Here is a 22,630-nt window from a genome sequence, read left to right as displayed (position 1 = left end):
TCTCCTGAGATTATCTCTGCGTGGATCTGTGTGACCAAAACACACTCTGGGTTCGTTTTATACTGAAATGCACCAGTAGAGCTTTTTTCCAGTCTTGCAGTGTGTGTGTGTGTGTGTGTGTGTGTGTGTGTGTGTGTGTGTGTGTGTGTGTGTGTGTATGGAGCAAAAGTGAGATGCCTTTTCATAGAAGAAAACAATTCTGCAGGAAGAGGGAATAGGCACACACAACACGAAAGCCCCTGAGGTTTTACAATCCTCATTCCTTTGGGGGGGGGGGCTGTGACTGTTCCTCACCTGTCTAACAAGTGACTTCATTTTCGAAGGCCCTACCTTTAAGATGGTGGCCTTTTCATCTGGGGAAAGGCCTGTCTCATTTATGTCTGCATTCACTTTGGTCATGTAGGGAGTACTGTGGCCTGCTATCTAGAAGCTTGGTCACGGGTTACCTCTAAATGTCCCCACTAGACCGCAGTGATGATGCTCTTGTCTGTCCCTTGCCCTTTTTGCACAGACATCTTTCACCTTCATTTATTTGCACACCAGCAGGTATCTGACATATACTGAACTAACTGGAACAGACGTAGAGGGAGACTTCCTTTTCCTAACTGTGGAGTATCTAAACAATTTGGCCCGTGGAACAAAAGAGATGAATGGAAAGTTTGGAAAGTGAAGGCAGAGAATGGAAGAAAAGTGCTCATGAGTCAGTCAGGTGACCCCGTCTTTGACCTGGCCCGGCCTCCGCACCCTTGCTTCCTGTCAGGAAGTTGGAGAGGCTAAAAACACTTCGAGAAGAGTTCAAAGCACTGACACAAACATGTTACTACTTCCTTTAAAAGTTTACAGAAAGAAAGTGTGAGCATTTAGTAAACCTTGGTCAGCAGGGCTGCGCGGCCCCAGGTGAGCTGGCTGTAACGCCCATGTCATTTTCTCACAGGTATGAACTGGGAGCGGCTCTCTTTATCGGATGGGCAGGGGCCTCTCTGTGCATCATTGGCGGCGTCATATTTTGCTTTTCAATATCTGACAACAACAAAACACCCAGGTAGGAAAGAGAGACAAAAACACCCTGTTGGAAAAAGCGCTCTACCTGTGCCTCTCAGCCTTCCTGAGGCTGCCTCCCTTTACACAGCTGCTCATGCTGTGTGACCCCCAAACTTAAAAGTATTTCATTCCTACTCCATAACTGTAATTCGGCTGTTTATGAATCATAGTGTAAATATTTTTTGGAGACAGAGGTTTGCCAAAGGGGTCTCAACCCACTGCACTCTATTATTCCAAATCATTACACGTGGGACAAGTCACACACAATTCGTGTGACTCTTAGAAATTGGAAGTAACAATGGAAAAGGGTTAGGGACAATTATTATCTTGAAAGATCTCACTGCTGTGTTCTAAAGCTGTTTCTGTAACTGGGAGGCCAAGCCCAAGGGTAAAGGCGCGTTTTCCATGTCGACTTTACTGTGATTTTCACATAGGCAGGAATCCGTGACGGTCTCTACTAAACCCCAGTTTCAGGAAAACAAGCATTAGAAACTAGTTGTGAGAAAGAATATTAGAACAAATAATGAGTTCCCTCGACAGAGAGTCTTTCACCACGCAGGCTATGTGGACAGAGAGGGATGAGCGCTAACCGGCGGAGGAGGAGGAGTCAACCACTGACGGCAATGGTTCCGTCCATTTCTCCTTTGCCCTGCGTGTAGAACAGAATCAACCCAGTATGTTTTACCTTTCAGAATGGGCTACACATACAATGGACCCACGTCCGTCATGTCTTCTCGGACCAAGTATCACGGTGGAGAAGGAGATTTTAAAACCACAAGCCCTTCCAAACAGTTTGATAAAAATGCTTATGTCTAAGAGAGCTCCTGGCAAGCTGTGTCTTGAGTGTGCTGTGAAATTGAACTGTTCACACAACGACCCTTCCAAGGCCCTCCTGTAACTACCGCTTCAGCTTGTTTTTTAAAATACGAATTTGAAGACTGTTGATTGGACGGATGTAAATGTTCTTATAAAGGTTATATACTGATCACTTTCTGTTGTGCCTTCCTATAAGGAAAATAAACAGGTTATTTACAGGATCTGTATTTTTATACACATAGAACACATGGACGCTCTTAGTTCAAAGGCTCAGGAAATGTTGGGGTGACAGTCACTTTGATCTTCAGTATGCGGAGAGCTCCCCTCATTTCATGCACGTGTTAGACAGAAGTGTGTAGGCAATGATGTCTTGTGAATGGGAACGGGGGTAGTTTGAGACTATTCCTCACCAGGTGTGCAAGCTAAACATTCCCATTGTTATCTGCCATGTGGAGTTGCCGTCTAGTTTCTTAGACCTGCCTGACAGGACTGTCACTCACGATGACGGCTCAAGAAAAAGGTGACGTGGCCCTGTATGTGGATCATAAGCCACACAGGTTTGTCTGACTCAGAACGCTCATTACCATCAGGTGAGCTGGGCAATGGCAGTGACCGACTCCAAAGCCAGCTAAGGAAGTTCTGGGGCCTGCGTGGTGCCTCTGCTGCATTTGCTGGGTGACTCAGGGGGTCTGCGCATAGAACTCTCCAGGTCACTGCGACACTGGCCATTTTTCAAGACATGGAACTTGATGAGGTGACTTCTGAACAAAGATGCAGATTTATTCCTGAGGCTGGCCCTGCACATCACTCTCCCACAGAGGCAGTAACTGTTTCCACTACCACACAACTCTGTGCCCCAGCTCATTCATTCTTACCGTGCCCTTGATGGTAGGCAGGGACTTTCCTGTATGTACAGCAAAGAATGTGGAGAGTTGAAGTAACCAGCCCTTTAGTGACGGTGCCAGGACACAAGCTGGGAGGGTCTAGGGTAAAATATATACGGTATCAGTTGTAAGAATCCGTACCTGTGGCAAGTGCTACAAATTGTCCGGGATGAATCACATGGGTGACTACATGACTTTCCCCAAGAGTGAATGGCTGAAAAGGAAAAATACCTTTTTGCAGGTACTTAATGGAAAGAAAAAGAAATTTAAAAAATGTTTTTAAAAATACAATTAAAAATTTAAAAATACCATACCTTGTTAATACTTGAATTTTTTTTTTTTTAAAATAAAGGTGGGTTAAGAGGCAGAGTGCTGGGGAGGCCCTCAGGAATCCACAAGAATGACCCCACCTTGATCTGCTGGCAGTGGTCCAGAGGGTACCTGGACCGGTCTACTCTGGTGACCAGCCTAGCAAACAACCTAGCTGTCATCATACAGCCTTTGTCCAGTGACAGATGGAGGCAGATACAGAGATCCACGGCCAGGCTGAGCTCTGGGAATCCAATTGATGAGAGAGAGGAGGGATTCTGCAGGCGAGGGGCATCGAGATCATGATGGGAGGACATGCAGAGATGACGGACCATACTAATGGAAGCCCATGAACTGTGGACTGGTGACTGTGGAGCCCCCATGGGACTGGACTAGGCCCTCTGGACACGGAAGATGGTTGTTTGGCTCGAACTGTTTGGGGGGCACCCAGGCAGGGGGATCGGGATCTGTCCCTGGTCTATGGGCAGGCTTCTGGAACCCGGTGCCTATGGTTTGACACCTTGCACAGTCTTGGTGCAGTGGAAAGGGGTTGGACCTGCCTAGGCTCAGTGTGCTGGGCTCTGCTGACTCCCCATAGGAGACCTCGATTTGGGGGATGTGGGGATGTAGGGTGGCTTGGGAAAGAGGGCTAGGAGGTGGGAGGAGGGAGGAGGGGGGGTCTGTGGATAGCATGAGGAGTGAGTAGAAAATTTCTTAATAAAGAAAAATAAAGTAAGCCGGGCGGTGGTGGCGCACGCCTTTAATCCCAGCACTCGGGAGGCAGAGCCAGGCGGATCTCTGTGAGTTCGAGGCCAGCCTGGTCTACAAAGCGAGTTCCAGGAAAGGCGCAAAGCTACACAGAGAAACCCTGTCTCGAAAAACCAAAAAAAAAAAAAAAAAGAAAAATAAAGTAAATAAATAAATTAAAAAAAATAATAAAGGTGGGTTAAGTACCGCAGACCAGTGTGGAAACAGCATTGTGTAGGCAAACATTTTTTTGTTTGTTTGTTTTTGTTTTTTTCGAGACAGGGTTTCTCAGTGTAGCTTTGCACCTTTCCTGGAACTCACTTGGTAGCCCAGGCTGGCCTCGAACTCAGAGATCTGCCATAGGCAAACATTTAAAATGATTGTTTTTCTTCAACTGAACTGGTGAAGACAGCAGTCAGACAGGATGTAGGGAGAGCAGGGGATGAGGGTATGGACGGCATCAGGGAGGGGCCATCTACGGTCTGTCTACAGAAGAAGATTCTGTCTACAGTCAAACAGAGTGGGGAAAGGAGAAAACCCAAACGGATAAGTTAAAGGACTGAGTTTTGTGACGCACATATACCAACTTAATTCATCCGCTGGGTTTAAGCAGAGGACACTTCCCCAGTCCCAGACAGGAAACTGTGCACAGGACCTGGGGCAGGCTTACTGTAAAGCTGGCTTTTGTTACGTTCTGGTTGTTTGTTACGTTCTGGTTGTGCATCCTTCGGCCAGAGACTTAACTCTTGATTCCTAATATCTTCATGATCACAAAAAGAGCATATCTCAAAACTCTAACTGAACGAAGGCCTGAGTCACACCCAGCCCAGAAGGGAGGCCAGATGGCTCAGCCAGGGCGTGGTGCACCCCTTTAATCTCAGCCCTTGGGAGGGAGAGGCAGGTGGATCTCTGAGTTCAAGGCTGGGGTCTGTAACAGGTTGAGTTTCAAGTCAGCTGCAGCTACATAGTTGAGAAAAACAAAACAAAGAAACAAAACAAAACACCACGTGGCTCGATAAAAATCTGCTGAGGAAGTGAGTGATGTGTAGGGTGTTTATCTCTGTCCACACATCGTAGTCTGACTGTCCCACACTGAGTTTTAGAAGCCTACATACAAAGTGAGCTTTTTTGCACACAGTGGCCCCTGTGGGAAGGTGGAAGGATTTTTTGTTCATGGTTTGGAATGGGTACACATAGGTTTTGGGATGGTAGCCACAGTAACCACAGAGATTTATTCCAAGATCAGGGTGTTAGAAGCCATGGCTTTGTAAAAGCCCCTTCATAAACTCAGCCAAGACATCATCTCTAATGATCAGGCACACTCACAGGGTGTAATGGAGGACTTTACTGGCATTGTTGATGGTTGACAGGAGACCCCAAATCACAAGCTATTAAAATGTTACCTTTTCTTTTTTTTGAGATAGAGTCCTAATAGTACCACAAAGTGTAAAAACTACTTTTAAAAAAAAAAGGAAAAAAATTTAAAAAGAAACGAAAAACAAACAGTTTATATATAAATTTTCTGATCATTGCCGAGATCATTGTTCAAGAATATAAATTAGTTCTGAGGTATTTTATAATGGGCTGAGCACTGAAAAACAGAGGAACTACACACGTGTGACTCGGGAATGGCTCATCTTCTTCTAATGATCATCTCATAAAACTCAATTGGCATTTAGAACAGTTGCACATTATTCATAAAATATCCAAGATAAAGATTACACTGCACAAAAGCACTGGTCAGTAACAACATGCTAACAGGGCCTCGCAGCTCAGGGGACAGAGGTACTCCAGGAGAGTGCGTTTACCACGGCCTGGCTAATTGTCACCATTCTAGACTTACTTCTAGATGGAAAACAACTGAAGTCACTGAGGTCACTAATTCAAATTTGAAGAGACTTAACAGAATTTTATAACATAGAAACTACCAATGTGACAGTACATACTTATTTTAAAAAGCTACAATGACTCAAACCAAAGCCTACTATCAGTCAAAAAAAAAAAAAAAACACTTAAAAGTCAGTTGAAAAAAAATACATTTAACACTAGAGTACCGTTGTGAAGAAAACTTTTTATGACTGAAAGGACATCTTGTTGTACACAGTGGGCCAGCTGACAGATTTCAGTACTGTGTTCCGAGTTGTTAGAGACGCCCTTGCTCTGAGTGGGCTTCCTTGTGAGCTGGGAAACACTAGGGAACGTTAGAACCCGATAGGCTGCTGGCCGAAATGCTGCTGGAACAGTTCTCTTGTAACTTGTAGTTACACATCCAAATCGTCACTCCAGTCAGTCACCGTTACCAAGCTGCTTTTCAGTGTGCTCGATTCGTTTTCTTGAAGTCCTGGACAGGGAGCAGGAGGAAGAGAGGGGACCTGTGGTTAATCACAGTCCCCAGACTACAGTCTTTGCTCACCCAACATCTGAATCTTCCAGGCTTTCGGGGAGGTTGTTAGAAAACGCAGCCACAGGTGGGGAACGTTTCTCCATGTCCTCACAGGACATGTCCCAGAAGCTCCTAGGCAGCAGGGCCTGTATCCTGCTTCTCCTCCCTGTGGTGTTCAGCGTGGTGCCTGGATGTTGAGTTCTCAGTGTGTTTGTGCTGTGTTATTAACTATGAGCAAATAGAAACCGGGCAAGAAAGGAACGTAAACCCTACACATCAATGCAAATCTAGTTTAATATTTAGAGGTAAGTGTTAAACATGGATTTGCTGGGGTAGAAGAACTTAAATTCGAAGTTAATTAAAAAGAGCCATGATTTTGAGCCATGGGAATAGCACACTGTGGAGAGTTCCACTCTAGTTTGACTCTAGAATGTTCTCCAAGGAACGCAGGGTCCTGGCATTGAAGCACCCTCTCAGTTCCTTACGAGGCAATGTTTCTCAAACATTGTCTTTGGTTTTTATGAATCCTTAGCAGAGATAACTTCATAATGGCTATGTTACAGCCATGTTATCATGTCACAGTAAGTGCACAGCTGACATATTGGAAGGGAGAAAAGGGACAGAGCTGAGAATGCCCAGAGCGGGGACAAGAAGACCTGCTGAAGCCAGGGGACAGGACAATGGAATCTATAGGCACAAATTCATGCAAAGGAGCGCAAGAGGTGCAGAGCATGATGGAGAGGATCCTCCACCCCCACTTCCGCCATCTCAGAAGAGCATCGGTAGCTAACATCTGAAGTTGTCAAATCAAGAAGCAGGGTTGAGGGGGCTGGAGAGATGGCTCAGGGGTTAAGAACACCGACTGCTCTTCCAGAGGACACGGGTTCAATTCCCAGCACCCACATGGCAGCTGACAACTGTCTGTAACTCCAAGACCTGACACCTTCACATAGACATAGATGCAGGCAAAAGTACCAATGCAAATAAAATAAAAATAAATTATTAAAAAAAAAGAAAAAAAAAAGAAGCAGGGTTGAGTCCATTACTGAGAGATGCGGGAACGGTTCACCAGATACTAAAGACGGTGAGACGTATCATGGAGGAGCCCTTACATCTTCTCATTTACCATGTACAAGGATTACTTTGATTTAAAACATATAAATAAATTATAGATGGGCATGGTGGTGTAACTGGTGTGGAAGAAGTGAAGATATTCTCAAGAGATACTTGTGTCATTCAATACGACTATCAGGCCTTTGAAACAATGGATTTCAAAGAAATGAGAATTCCCCCAGGAATCTCATGGTGGGAGAAGGAAAAGGCCCTACCCCAGAATGAGATGTTACAGTTCTTACAAGTCAGATCATCTTACAGGCTAAGACTAAATCCCAAGCAATGATGGCTCAGGGTGGGCGGGACCGACTGCTCAGCTGTAGATATTCTTGGCCCTCTCAACTTTGACTTGGGGTGGTCACTGAACATCTTTGTTCCTCTTCCCAATGCAGCCACATTGAATAAATCTCCTTTGTCTGCTTCCCACTGTCAATTTGGCTCTTTTAATTGGGGATGGGTGGCTGGATCTGACTTGGTACACAAGTTGTGACCACCCCAAATTTGATAACAGCTGGCACATCTGTAATCTTGGTACTCAAAATGCTGATGTGAAAAGACTGAATGTTCAGGGCCAGCCCTGGGCCACACAGTAACACAGTTGAAATCTTGTCTCAAAAAGCCAAATAAGCAAAATAAACAAAATATACATATGTACACACACACACACACAATGATTGTGAATTTAGAAATTAGGCCTATTGAGAGTTCCATGACTCCCTGAGTTCCATCCAGGTTCTCGGGTGGACAGGAAGTGTTCCAACGTACAATGTCACTTATGATCCGTTCCACTGACTATAATGCTATTAAGAAAAAAACCTCCCTTGGAAGAAAGCAAAGGAAAATACTTATTAGGCAATAAAGGAGTACTGGAAGGTTGCAAAAAGAATGTTCTCATCCATGTTTAAGCCCAGAGAGTTTAATATCTGGGGGCATCTATGTGAAGAGAATATCTCCGTGGCCATTATAAGAAATAACATTAAAATGTTGAATGAAACACTACAGCAAAAATTAAAATGATTTATACATATGCGAAGTAAGTTATCAATATTCACATATGCCTTATAATAATGAAATCAAGGTCTTGGGTATAACGGTTGTGCTATTTGGTTTTGGCTAAGTGCTCTACCACTGAGCTACGACCCTCGCTTCTGCCTGATCGTATAAAAGTGTGACTAAAAGCAGATATTTACAAAGTTGAAACACTTGGGACTGAAGAGCTAGTTTGATTGGTGCAGTGCTTGCAGATCAGTCATGAGGAATTTGATCCCCAGAACTCACACTTTAAAAAGGCCACGAGTTAGGGCACCCACTGTTTCCCCGGCACTGAGAAAGCAGGAACAGACCTGGGACTCTGGCCGGCCAGCCAGCCAGTCTAACGGGCTTGGTGAGCACCAGGCCAGTGAGAGACCCTGACTCAAAACACAGGGTAGTCTGCTTCTCAGGAACGATACCAATGACTTCTGCCTCCACATGCATGTACATAAATGTGCACCCATATGAACACACACACACACACACACACACACACACACACACACACACGCCTCCACATGCATGTACATAAATGTGCACCCATATCAACACACACACACACACTCCAGAAACACAACCCATCAATATATAAGAGTGAAAACTGCTGAATGGACAACTTTCAGAAAAAAAAGGAAAAGAAAACAAAACAAGCCATTCAAAAAAAGGACACTATAGATTAATTTAACTGGGAAAATGGGTGATTGACAGAGACCATTTCCCTGACACTGTATTATACACATGCTAATACTTTAACTTAATTTTTTTTTTTTTTACTTCTACATTTTATCAAATGAGACCTGTGTTGTTGATTTCTAATTCAGTATGTTCTGCATACAGGAAATATGCAGCCAAATCCATCAAATCAAACCATTTTATCTGGAGTTTGGTACAGGTTTTAATTCTCAATTCTGTATAAAAAAATAAATACTATTGAACTTCCAAAAAAAAAAGAGTGAAAACTTCGAACCTTCTTCCTTGAATTCCCGAGGGTTCACTGGGCCCCAGGCCCTTGGCACGTGACTGGAATTTAGATCTCTCTTCCCAGGTGGAGGAGCTTCCCTCAGCTCTATCTTTTTCTCCAGTGACTTATCTTCCTCTAAGGATGATATGTCCCAGTCATCAGCATCTGCATCTGCGCACTAAGAGAAACCCAGAGAATAACTTGCATTTCCTAAAGAAACGGTGCGTCCGGTTCACTTTGTGGCGCAGGTTGAGCACATGACACTGAGGCCTCGAGGAGGCTGGAATGACTCAGGGGACCCAAAAGGAGCCTTCTTTGCAGAGCTGCGAAGCGAATCTGAAAACCCGCATCTTGAAATTTACAGATTTTGTTTTTTCACGATGTGGATTTTTTTCTTTATCAATTGTGAATTTAGAAAATTCTAGAACAGAAGGATCACAGGTGGAGGAAACTCTAAAAGTCAGGGTGAGATATGTCACCCGGGAGCCCTGCAGAATGAGCCCCCCTAGAAGGAGCACATTCCCATCAAGTCTTTTCCAAAGAGAGCCATGTCATCTTGAACTGACACAGCATTTTGACATTCTGTTTGTTTGTTTGTGTTAACACAAAAAAGCAATAACTAATGAAGAAAGCTCAACGGGATGCTTTGAGTCCCGTGGATGACTGGAGGGTGGGAGGTGGTTAGGTGGGAGGCTATCTACAGAACTGAAAAGAAGGACTAGTGCTGGAGGGCGCAGTCTACACAACCAGCTGACCGGAACCTTCCAGGCCTCTCCAATGACTCTGACCCTCAGGTGGGGCCAACCCTTAAAAGTCCCGATTTTACTTCCAGGTATCAGAAAAGTCCTTGTAGCAGATGTGGAAGCTCCAGTTCTAGCTCACTGCACTGCTGTGGTCAAAGCATCTGATGTCTGCAGGTGTGACGGACGGAATTGTGAACATCTGTGCAATGTGATACCCAAATATCAATGCACTGTAGGTTTAATAGCCATAACTGAAAAGACTGGGCCAGACAGAACTGTTTCAGATTAGATAGATAGGGTTTGGGGCTTGGGAACTGTTTCAAATTAGATAGGGTTTGGGGCCAGACAGAACTGTTTCAAATTAGATAGGGTTTGGGGCTTGGGAATATTTTCAGACATTTTATTGGGTGTCAATATCTCTAATCTGAACATTCCAAATCCAGTATGACCCAAAATCAGAAACTTTGAGATTGAACCTAGGGCCTCCTGCAGGCTCCACTACGCTACATCTCAGATCTCAAAATCTGAGAATTTTTGAGTCGATGCCAATGTTTAAAAAGTTTAGCACTTTGGGACGTTTCAGATTTCAGACCGTTCGATCCATACCTCCTCTCAGACAGCAGCAGATCATCTATGGAATGGTTAAAAAATGCAATACTAAGAACAAATCAAGACAAAACATCAGCCTTTACTATATTAACTAGTCACATCTGACTTACATTTCACTATAAAATACATTTACTAATGACTTCATGGAGAGATGAATTAGTTAGCAAGCGGCCTCACCTTTAACTCTTGCAGTTCTTCCTTTCTGATGAGTGTCTCAACAGTGTTCATCCCCGTAACTGGTTTATCCCCAATCCCCTGCTGTGAGACCACGTTCTCAACAGTGTCGGTTTGGATCTGAATGGAGGTTCCTATGGGAGCAACAGAACACAGTCAAGAAAAGGGTTGGAAAAACTGTATCACCATCAGTTCCAAATAACTCCACTGTCAGCTTTGAAGGAGTTTTAGCTTCACACATAACTATTTATCACTCAAATAAAACTAATTGAGATGTTTTGGGTTTGGGGAAAAAATGGGTTTGGAGAGACGATGGCTCAGGGGTCCACAGGCCCTGCTGTTCCTCCAGATAACAGGTTCAGTTCCTAGTACCCACAACACAAAGCTCACACACACCTGGAACTCCAGTTCCGGGGGATCTGATGCCCTCTTCTGGCCTCCATAGGCATCTGAACACACACACACACACACACACACACACACACACACACACACACACACAGTTTAAAAAAATTTAAAAAGCTAAATACTTATAATTCCCTTAAAAGAAGAAATCATAGTTTCCCAGGCATAAAGCTACATAGTTTTCACTCACAATAACAAGTGGGTGGTCTCATTCAAGTACGTGATATTTAATGGATATTTACAAAATAGTGTGAGTTATTTTTAAATGTACTCATTTCATTTTCCTAAACTATATAATTACATATTATATACAAATTATATGTAATATAGTTAAACCAGATATATTTAAAATCTATAATTTTAAAATTACACTAAAACATCTATTGGCTCCCCTTCCTTTGGCAAGTTACAGGAAATCTCACACAGGAGGCTTGTCTGTCCTTCAAATCACCCTGTGAAAAGCACAGTGATTAGGACAGCTGTTCTCAGTCATCCAAGATGAATGGATTGAGGTTTGTCCCTTCAGACCCACATGCTGGGGTTCTCACCCCTGCTGTCTTAGAACTTAATTCTAGTTGGAGGTAAAGAGATAATTAAGTTAAAGGGAGGTCCTTAAGAGTGGACCCATGGGGCTATGGAGACGGCTTAGTCAGACAGATGCTTGCACACAGCATGAGGACCTGAGTTCAATCCCCGGCAGCTACATAAACCCCCAGGTAGGCCGGCATGTGCTTATAATCACAGTGCTGGGGAGGTGGAGACGAGAACATTCCTCGAGCTGGACAGCCAGCTAGTCTTGCCAAAGCAGTGAGCTCTGGGTTGAGTAAGAGACCTTGTCTTAAAAAAAGAAAAAAAAGAAAAAAGATACCCAACATCGACCTCTGTCCTTTATACATGTGCACGCGCGCGCACGCACACACACACACACACACACACACACACACACACACACACACACATTTAAAGAGCGGTCCATGATCTATGTGAACAGTCCTTATAAAAGCTGGAAACCAGGACTGAAATGAACTCACAGGGGTAAGATGACATGAGGATAGACAGGGAGAGGAGAACCAGCCCAGAGACGCAGAACACATCTTCCCTTCCTCTTAAGGAAAGGACCTGGCCAACACCTTGAATTTGTTCATCCAGCTTACAGAAGATTGACACAAACAATTTCTGTTGCTTCAGGTATTCAGCTTACAGTATTTTATTAAAGCAGCTGCAGGAAGCCCACACACTCAGGATCCTCAACCGGTTCTTCCCCTTCTGTTTGAAGATGGGCGGGTCTCTGGCAGCCCTCGGACGAGCCCCATAATCCTCACACACAATACCAGCTCAGACGTCTGGTGCCTGGTGCCCCTGGGTGGGGGACCACTGTCCTAAATCAACCTGAATGGGGTTTTCAGAGGTCGAAGCTCACCTGTGGGCCTTGGGGAGACATCTGAGTCCTCCATCTCACTTCCCCCTGTCCAGTCCGGCTCACTTTTGACAGCGCTCTTTCCGAAGTTACCCATGATATTTTTAGATGGCTGTAGGGTAAATAAGTCTGGGGATACGTATGTCTGGATGAAGTCCTCTTCCTCAAGATCCTCCTCTGAGCTGAAGGGAGGCGTCCTGTGTAAGTCAGAACCAAAACAGGGCTGTAGGGGTCATCAGGACCAAAATGGGGGAACGGGGTAGAACGAGAACGGGGCTGTAAGGTGCCGTCAGAACCAGAACGGGGTGTACGGTTGCTGTCAGAAAAAAACAGGGGTAAAGGGGTGTGGTTTCTCCATTTCAGAATTTACTAACCAGGTGTGTCTTCTTTTTTCTTTTTAAAAATCAGTTCTTTTAATTAGCACACAATTGGCTTTATTCTGAATTTTCATACATTGTTTTCGCTGCTTTCTCCCTCCTCTCCTTCCACCTCCTCTCCCTCCCCCTCCTCCTCTTCCTCCACCTCCTCCTCTTCCTCCACCTCCTCTTCCTCCCCCTCCTCCTCTCCCTCCCCCTCCTCCTCTTCCTCCCCCTCCTCCTCTCCCTCCCCCTCCTCTCCCTCCCCCTCCACCTCCTCTCCCTCCTCCCTCCCCACACTGGACTTCTGTTTTCTTGTCACATACATCCTGTTCCCCTCTTTTTATTTCTCTATTTTCCTTAATCCTCTTTTCCCATTCATGGACCCCTCTAGTTTTATGACTAATGTATCACCCCCACATATATACATAAAAATTAAAACCTAGGCTCTACATATGAGAGAAAACATTTAATGTTTGTCTTTCTGAGTATGGAATATTTTGCTTAAAAGTAATTTCTAGTTCTACGCATTTTCCTGAATAAAATGGCAATTTGTACATGTACCACATTTCCTTCTCCAGTCATCTCTTGATGGACATTTCTTAGCTATGTTGAAGAGTGAAGAAAGAAACATGTATATGTGGATATCTCTCTATGATGATACTTAGAGTCCTTTGGGAGCATGCCCAGAAGTGGGACAGCTGGGTTCTATGGAAGTTCTATTTTTAGTTTCTTGAGAATCCTCCATATTAACTTCATGTGTTTGCCTTATAAGGTGATACAGGTAATTCCCAGAAGTATAACAAAGGTCACTCCCCTGTACCCACAGACAAGGACGCAGTGAAGCCATAGCCATGCGCAAAACTGAGGGGTCCTAAAGACTCAGATCTGCCAATCATGACACAGTTACAAAAACGGACTAAAGTTCCCCTAAACCTGGATGTGTACCATCCCAGTATTCTTAAAACCCTTCTCAGCGAATGAAAAACATATCTACACTCAAACTGCTCTATCTTTTAAAATCCTGTTACTTCTGACTCATGGATTGCCACCCCAAGTTAGGGACAGCACTGTCCATTTGAAAAACACCTTTAGAAAGCCTGAGTTCCATGTACATGGGCCTGTACACACTTGTTCAGTCACACATGAGACAGCTCTTCTCGTGAGGTGTGCTCACGAGAAGAGGAAACATTATGTGTCTCTACACGATGGTGTTATCTCTAGACTCAGGCAACGACAATAACATTCAACCGAGAGAAAATGAGTATCATTTAGAACAAATAACAAAAACAGACAGGTAATTTACTGAGTGCCCACAAGTGCCAAAACTCTTATGTATGTTCTCATTTAATTTGTAAAATGACCCAAAGCCTTTGGTACCCCACGCCTTTAATCCCAGTACTTAGGAGGCAGGGGCAGGAGCATCTCTGTGACGTCAAGGCCAGTGTAGCCAGAACGTGTTCCAGGCCAGCCTGAGCTACACAGTAAGACCTCGTCTGAAAAACAGACCATCATCAAAAACAGTATTCTATGAACAAGAAAGCGTCACATTTACAGAAAAAAATTTTTTCAATTAGGCTCAGAAGAAGCACATGATGAATGTCAGCTGATGCATGAACAAAGATTCTTATCTCCTGAGGCACCCCAGCGGAAGGCAGTCTAGTCTTCATCAGCCCTGACGAGGGGTCACAGTGCCCAAACATCACCTGACACCTGTGTGATCATGGACCCAGGCACCGAAACACCATCCGTCCTATTGAAATGTGCTTGTTAAAAATATCTCACTGGGAAGGCTGTATAAGAACCACTCAGGGGTGGTCCTTTTTCTTAATGGAGGCCATGTTGTGGTGAAATGCTAATGAGTGACAGGGTAACTGAAGAAGACATGTCACAAATAATAAGCCACAAAGGACTCAAAAAGTAATCCTGATGAATAACCACTGAGTCTTTACTTAATCACAGTGAGTCCCCACTTCACCACGAGAGGAATGCCCAGAAACTTTATATCCATTCCACTCACCCCCAGAACCTCTCCAGTACTCACTTGGTAGATGAAAACTTTCTGAGAAAATGACTTTCTTTGGTATTTTTCTTAAATCTAAAAAAAAAAATTAGAGGAAGACAAAAAATATTTCTAAAGCACATAAGTAAATAACATAGTTGACGCAATGTCTGTGGAAAACACAAGAGTCTTGGTTATCACCAGAGACTACATGGAAGTTGTGAATATGATTCGCTGCTCCTGACTCAATGTTTGTAAGCCACCAGACCTGTAGTGTGGTGACATCTGGAGGCAGGACTTTAGAGAGTTCTGGACTAAATGGAGTCAAAGGGTCGGGTCCCCATGATGGAATTACTGCCTGTGGTGGTCTGAATGAAAATGGCTCCTGTAAGCTCAAATGTTTGACATGGTCCCCACTGGGCCTGTTTGGGAAGACTAGGAGGTGTGAGATATGGCCTTCTTGGAGGAGGTATGTCATTGGAGACAGGCTTTGAGGTTTCAATGACCCATCTTTTTTCAGTTAGCTCTCTCTGCCTTGTGCTTGTGGATTGAGATGTTAGCTCTCGATTACAGCTCCATGGCTGCCTGGCTGCTGCCATGCTCCCACCATGATGGTCTTTGACTCTAACCCTCCGGAACCATGAGCCCCCAGGTTAAATGCTTTCTTTTATAAGTTGCTTTGGTCATAGTGCTTTGTGACAGCAACTGAAAAGCAGCTAAGACTTCCTTTAAAAGAGGAAGAGACCAGGGCTTGTTCGCTGTGTGAACTGTGACAAGAGAACTTGACCTTTGACACCTTGATTCTGAACTTCCAGCCTCCAAAATAAATTCCTGCTCTCTCAGTGACCCAGTCTGTTGCTGTGGAATGGTCTGTATGTCAAATGTGTTGCTCTGATTGATCAATAAATAAAACACTGATTGGCCAGTGGCCAGGCAGGAAGTATAGGTGGGACTAAGAGAGAGGAGAACTGAGAGAACAGGAAGGTGGGAGGAGACACTGCCAGCCGTCGCCATGACAAGCAGCATGTGAAGATGCCGGTAAGCCACAAGCCACGTGGCAAAGTATAGATTTATGGAAATGGATAAATTTAAGCTATAAGAGCAGTTAGCAAGAAGCCTGCCACGGCCATACAGTTTGTAAATAATATAAGCGTCTGTGTGTTTATATTATAAGTGGGCTGTCGGACTGCCGGGGCTTGGTGGGAGCTGGAGAGAAATTCTCCAGCCACAGTCTGTGATGTATTGTTATAGCAACTTCAGTTGGCTAAGACAAACAATACTTTTTTTTTTTTTAAGTTGAAAATACTCACTTTGGGACAGCCACCTTATCAGTAAACACAGTCCTCTGTCTGACCAATGGCCTGCTTTGTGGGGGAAGTTGGGTGGCTTTGGGTACTTCTTCAGCTGGGAAGGTGGTCATGGGAGGGATATTGTGCCTATCTGGAAGGGAAACATCATTCATGAGTCTCCATTGCCTCTGTGGTAAAGTGAAAAGTCAAAGTAAATGGCACAATGCTTTCCAGGGTGTCACCAAAAGGAACAAGCCTCCCAGGCTGGGATCCTGACTCAGGGCTTCTTATTATTGTTTGTTTGTTCTTGGGTTTTTTTTTTTTTTTTTTTGAGACAGAATCTCTTGTAGCCCAGGTGGCCTTGAATATGCTATATAGCTAAGAAGGATTCTGAACTCCTGTTCCAACTGCCCTTACCTCCTGAGTGCTAGGATTATAGGTATATATCCACCCCAAAGTGTGAGTTAGGGCTTCTCAAAATAAAAGTATAACCCAAGGCCCAGCATTTCAAGTAAGACAGTAAGAAAGTTGCCAGGGCCCAAGTTTGCAAACATTTAAAATTATAAAAAGGCTGTTAAATTTAGCTCCCATTTGTAGCAATGAAATACCAGGAGGTGGCAGCAGCTTACCCGAAGACAGCGACACTTTCTCCTCCATTTTACAGATGAGCTGATGTTCAAGGGATTCTCGAATTTGCTGAATGTCAGGCATTTGTTTTGCCAGATCATGTCTGGCTAATTGCATGGCTTTAAGTGAACTATTCAAGACGTCACATGGAATACCATGTATATCCTGAAGGAATAAGATGTTGTATCACTCTGTTATCATTATCCTTGGATGGTTTTCATTTGTAGACATATGTCGGCATTAACTCTGTTCTACTGGTCTACCAAGTGAGTTCCAGGACAACCAGGGCTACACAGAGTAACCCTGTCTTGAAAAAACTAAAAACTAACTAACCAGCTAACTAACTAACTAACCAATAAACATAGTAAAGTAACTGAAGGTCCAAAGCAGATCCAAATACACACAAGCAGTTTCCACATAATAAAAGCACTATTTCAAATGAATGGGAAAGGTGGATCACAGGACCAACGGTATCAGAACAACTGCTTCAAATGGAAATAAAGTTAAGCTTTTCTAATTCTGAACACACACCCCAAAACCCCCAAACTAGGAAACAAACAAAAATGTCTCCAAACACTAGGAGAAAAATCATAGATGAGGCTCTGATTAAAATTAAAATCCCCGAAACTCATAGAGACAGCAAACATGAAAATCTAGTCTCAGGAGCATCTGCATGGGAACCGTGGACACTGCATGGATGTTTCTTGGTTTCCACCGCCCCAGTGCAGCTAAAAACCCACACAGAGAGTCTAAGGAGTCACACACAGAGAGTCTAAGGAGTTACACACAGAGAGTCAGGGTGCGTGGGGATCAGAACACTTGAGAAAACACTCAGGAGCAGCTATGAGATAAACGTGTCTGCCTCTTGACCCAGCAACGTCATTCCTGGATACACCTCCAGAAGAAAGACACCTATCTTGATGTTCTAGGCTCACATCAAGGAACACGCACAAAACTCAGCTAAAGAGCGCATGCGGGAACCTTGCACATTTATCCATTTTCAGGAGAGATAAAACTGCACGGTATTCAGACAACTCGATGCCACAGTAGAGTAAATAAAGAACAAACTACTGGTGTGTGAGACAGACACGAACCCCACAGACTAGAGCATCATCAAAAGAGGCAAGCTGCAGAACAGCACACAGCACATGACTCCACTTCTCTGGGGCCCAAGAACGAGGAAAATTCAGTCACAACACCCGTCACCCCTCGTTGGAGAGCAGCTGTGACAGGCAGGCACGAAGTCAAGGGGACCTTATAGGGCACTAGAAATGTTCAATGTTACCACCGGATGCTGGTTGCAATTCTCTCACACAAACCCATCCACATACCTATAAATACACACATATATAAACATACAAACATGGAGGTACACAGTGTATCCATATGCTTACTCAAATATATGTGTATACATGTACATGTATGAACAAATAGTTGCATGCAAATGTGTATGTACATAAACACACAGCTATATCCATACATATGTCTACCCACAAACACCTGAGACATGCAGCAATATACACATGTGCACATCTACATACACATACATACTGTACCCATCTATCACGCAGAAGCATGCCTCTGGGTATAATGTACATTCATGCTTACATACATGTGTTCACATGTGTATATGTTTACATGCATTTGCATATAATACATACATACATTCATACATATATAGCCATGTATTTACCAGCACACAAATAAATTCATCAAATTGTTAGGATTTATATACTTACTGTATTCTAATAAAGAATTTTAAAAGCACAAAGGGTTTATATGTAAGATGTGATACTAAGATAATTCAATTTGGCTTCAAAATGAAACCTAATTCAGCTGCCCATTTACTCAACATTTACGAAGTGCTGATTCTGTAATGAGCAGTGGTATGAGGTGAATATCAAAATGTATTATTCTGAATGTATCAATGCACTATAACCACCCAGACAGACTCTGGCTCTCTCATTACTACCTATGTAATCTAGTCAAGTCACCTACTCTTTATATAAAACAAGTAATAATGCATTTTAGCCCACATTTTATTCCCGTTTATAAATAAGTTTGTATTTGTTAATATCTTAGCAAATGCTACCCAGAGTTCTGCTAATCCAAGTTTAATCAGCATCCAATCTTTAAATTCGGAGACTTTCTTCTCCTCTCTCATGGGTCCTGATACAGGAAATGGGACATAACAAGGAAATGAGTCAACGTACTTCGTCAATCCCAAAGCTCCTCAGTTTCCTTCCCAGCGCCTTCTCCAAGTTCGTCCTCAGCCCCTTAGAGGAGGAGCTGCCCTTCAAAGCCTTCCTTACATACGTCTTCTTATTTAATTTCTGTTCATTTTCTCGTCCTGAATTAAGGTTTTATGAAAAAGCAGATTTAAAGAGAATTATAGAAATACATTCGGAGTGGAAAACAGCAACATACAACTTTAAGACAAAGTAAACATCTGTGAGAGTTTAAAGTTTGGAGATTTTATAAGCATATCTTAACTTCTAAAACTGATTTAAGTCTGCCTCCGAACTTAGTGACTTCTAAGACTACTGACTGCTTACCCAAATTGCAGTTAGTCAACTTAAGAAATAGGTTATATATTTCTTTAATGTTTAATGTTTTATCAGTGGGAGTATTTCCCCAAAAGTTCATCTCTAAGCCTAGTTAGAATTTATCTTATGAAGAGAAAAAGTCCAGTTTATTTAAATTTTAAGCACTGCACTCACATGCATACCCCCACTTACATACACACATAATTACAATTTTAAAAAAAAAAGAACATTTTTTGAAGTTTACATATTGGAATACATATTTTTCACCTCTCTTCATGACAGAAATAGTTAATAATGGAACCCTTATATTTATTACCAAATAGTTTTCCACTTAAGAAATGACGCATGGGGGCTGGAGTGTTGGCTCAGCAGGTAAGAGCATTGACAGCTCTTCCAGAGGAAAAGTTCAATTTCCAGTACCCACGTGGTAGCTCACAACTATCTGTAACTCCAGTTCCAGGGGATCTGACAGCTTCACACAGACATACATGCAGGCAAAACACCAATGCACATAACAAATAAAAATAAATTTTAAAAAAATTTATAAGAAAAAAGGAGTGATACATGGTGAAGCATTGTTATTGATAAGGAAAAATCACAAGAAACTGATTGAAGCAAGTTTTCAGAATGTATGTCTGACATTAGAAAAGACTCCTTATGAAGCTGAGTGTTCCCAGCACTCGGGAGGTAGAGGCGGGAGGATCTCTGTGAGTTCAAGGCCAGCCTGGTCTAGAGAGAGAGGACAGCCAGGGCTACACAGAGAAACCTTGTCTTGAAAAACACAAAAACCAAACCAACCCCCTCCCCGAGCATTATGGCACACAGTCACAGTCACTGCACTTGGGAGGGAAGGGCAGGGAGACCCAGACTTGAAGCCCAGCTGGACTATGTGAAATCCTGCCTCAAATGCACATTTTTAAAAAGAAAAGACAATTACACAATTTTTCATAAACTTCAGAAATATGTAAAAGCAATTTTTAGAAATGCCAAATGGAATATATTAGCAATAATGATTTACCAGCTCCACTGTAACAGCTCCCACATCCTACCACGGAGTCCTATTTTTCTCTAACTATTTCATATCCAGTGCTTAGATTCTGGTTTCTTTTTTGACATTGAGAGTAATTTGGGGACTGGGGCTATGGTTCCCAGGCAGAACCCTTGCTGAGCATGTGCAAGGCCCTGAGTTTGATCCCCAGCACTGGAAAACACAGTAATTTGGAAATGGACACTTTACTCATTCATTTCAGGCTAACACTGTGAGAAACCACTGTGACACAAACATACTGTTTTGCTATTTCATCTGGTCAGCATATCTGTACTGAAATAAAAAATTTTTGTTTTTAAGTTTCCCGACATAGAAAATTTCTTATTAATTTCCCTGCAGGAAGAAAAAAAAAACCACAATAAAGCAGAGGCTATAGGAACGTTAGGGGAACTAGATAACAAATGCTGATATCCTATCAGTGGAAATGGCATTCAAATCTAGACGCCTTTCTTGTTTTCGATACGGCATGGTACGCAGCACGGACTTGGACTCTCAGCTCCAGATTTGAGCAAATGAGGAATGCTGGTGCTTTGTTACCTTTTTCTTCCTCTGAAGAAAGTTCTTCTATCGGCTCCAGGACGTGTGACGAGAACGCCTGCTCTGTTCCTGAGGACAGAGAGGAGTAATGCGAATGTTTGCTTCCTCCCAAATAGTTTACAGACGTACATATGTATATACAAACCACTGTGTGTGTGTGTGTGTGTGTGTGTGTGTGTGTGTGTGTGTGTGTGCATACATACATACATACACATATCCACAGACATATTCTGCCAAAATAGCAAAGATCTACTGGGATAATATTGAGGGAGACACTTTTGATTTTATTATTTTATTTATATATTCTTTTTTTTTAAAAAGTAGGGTCTTATGTAGCTGAGGCTAGCCTTGAACTCTCTATGTAGCAAACAATGACCTTGAACCTTGATCTTGATTCCACCTCCTAAATGACTGAATTATAAGGATTGAGCTACCATGCCTGGCTGAGGCAACTACAATTGGTCACTTTCCCAGGAACTCTTCAATTTCTAGGTATTTTCTATTAACTTCAAATATAATTTTAAAACTATATATTTTAAGTACTTAAATGAAAACTTCTCATTCATTAATCTCTTGCCTGACACCTGGGGTATAACGTCAAAAAGCCTTTCCAATGAGCCATCTATCTAAAATAGAATACCAGAAATAAATAGAGTACCCTTAAATAAAACAGAAGCCAGACCTTCCAAGGGGATGTATTGGGCCTGGATAGCTTGCACCCATGCCTGGCCACCTGTCAACCCTCTGAACTGTTGGCTAGCAGTGCGCCAAGATGAAGAACTAGCAAAGCATGAGCGTGAGACAGAGGCGGGTAAGCAACAATAAGGAGACCCATTCTTAAAGACATCCACATCCCCAGACTCCCGTTCTATGCTTGAGAGCCCCAGGTGAGGCTACAGGCTAGAGAAGAGCCCCGCCCATTGCTGGGTGAGGTGAAGTTTACCCCAGAACTCAGATGGAGACTGGGAAATGACATCTCTGGTTGACTTTTAGCCGGGACGTGCTATCCACCTGCACCAAGAAATCTGCCAGGAGCTCAATCAAACCAAGCCCCGTCCTGGGAAAGAAGGAAAACGCTTTCATGGGGAAGGTGCAGTGTTAGCATTCAGGATGTAGGCATGGCAACACCCAACCATCAACGCTGGCTTACACGATGCATGGCTCAAACACCTGCAGCTCAGAGATGACAAAGAGCACTTCTCCACTTCACACTTTCACCTTGAGGGGAAAGCCATTTCTTTCTGTCTTAGCCTCCAGAATGGTGTTGTGTAACAGTTTCCTCCAAGATTGAAACATTCTATCCTGCAGGAATCTCCTTAAGCAGGAAGGTAAACAATTAAAATAGCTCCAGGAAGTCCCTGAAGCTGAGCAGACTCACTAGGCCCCTCCCTGCCAGAGTAAATAAAAGCTGAGTCCCTCTCAGACAGAGTTAAGTTGCAAAGAAGACTCTCAGATAAGCCAAAGTCGCAAAGACTCAGAGCAGACCAGCTGCCTGGGAGAAGCAGAAACCAGCTTCCTGGAAGAGGGGCAGTCTCTAACCTGATGAGCTGCCTGCAGGCTGTGCAGTGTGCTCCAGGGTCCCAGTAAGCCA

The 22,630-nt window shown here is 43.3% G+C and overlaps 2 protein-coding genes across 9 annotated transcripts in view; one reads left to right on the top strand and one right to left on the bottom strand.

Moving 5' to 3' along the window:
- Positions 1–2,075, top strand: part of Cldn10 (claudin 10) — an 89,338-nt gene extending 87,263 nt beyond the window's left edge. For 2 of the 4 annotated variants that reach the window (XM_052732475.1, XM_052732474.1), the window contains exons 4-5: positions 935–1,042; positions 1,734–2,075. In XM_052732475.1, coding sequence (XP_052588435.1) covers positions 935–1,042; positions 1,734–1,857 — 232 coding nt within the window. In that variant the 3' untranslated portion in view covers positions 1,858–2,075. The remainder of the gene's footprint in view (positions 1–934; positions 1,043–1,733) is intronic. The other 2 variants (XM_052732477.1, XM_052732476.1) reach the window with 1 other exon arrangement.
- Positions 2,076–5,122: 3,047 nt separating this feature from the next.
- Dzip1 (DAZ interacting zinc finger protein 1) overlaps positions 5,123–22,630 on the bottom strand; it is a 52,486-nt gene continuing 34,978 nt past the window's right edge. For all 5 annotated transcript variants that reach the window (XM_052732470.1, XM_052732468.1, XM_052732469.1 and 2 more), the window contains 9 exons: positions 21,040–21,108; positions 19,122–19,258; positions 16,911–17,073; positions 16,303–16,432; positions 15,035–15,088; positions 12,638–12,831; positions 10,816–10,946; positions 9,293–9,464; positions 5,123–6,138 (listed from right to left, as the gene is read on the bottom strand). In XM_052732470.1, coding sequence (XP_052588430.1) covers positions 6,059–6,138; positions 9,293–9,464; positions 10,816–10,946; positions 12,638–12,831; positions 15,035–15,088; positions 16,303–16,432; positions 16,911–17,073; positions 19,122–19,258; positions 21,040–21,108 — 1,130 coding nt within the window. In that variant the 3' untranslated portion in view covers positions 5,123–6,058. The remainder of the gene's footprint in view (positions 6,139–9,292; positions 9,465–10,815; positions 10,947–12,637; positions 12,832–15,034; positions 15,089–16,302; positions 16,433–16,910; positions 17,074–19,121; positions 19,259–21,039; positions 21,109–22,630) is intronic.

Source organism: Peromyscus californicus, unplaced genomic scaffold, assembly GCF_007827085.1.
Source record: "Peromyscus californicus insignis strain IS unplaced genomic scaffold, ASM782708v3 Scaffold_12__1_contigs__length_115047231, whole genome shotgun sequence".
NCBI lineage: Eukaryota > Metazoa > Chordata > Mammalia > Rodentia > Cricetidae > Peromyscus > Peromyscus californicus.
Note: the sequence above shows the minus strand (reverse complement) of the source record. Positions and strands in the feature narration are given on the sequence as shown.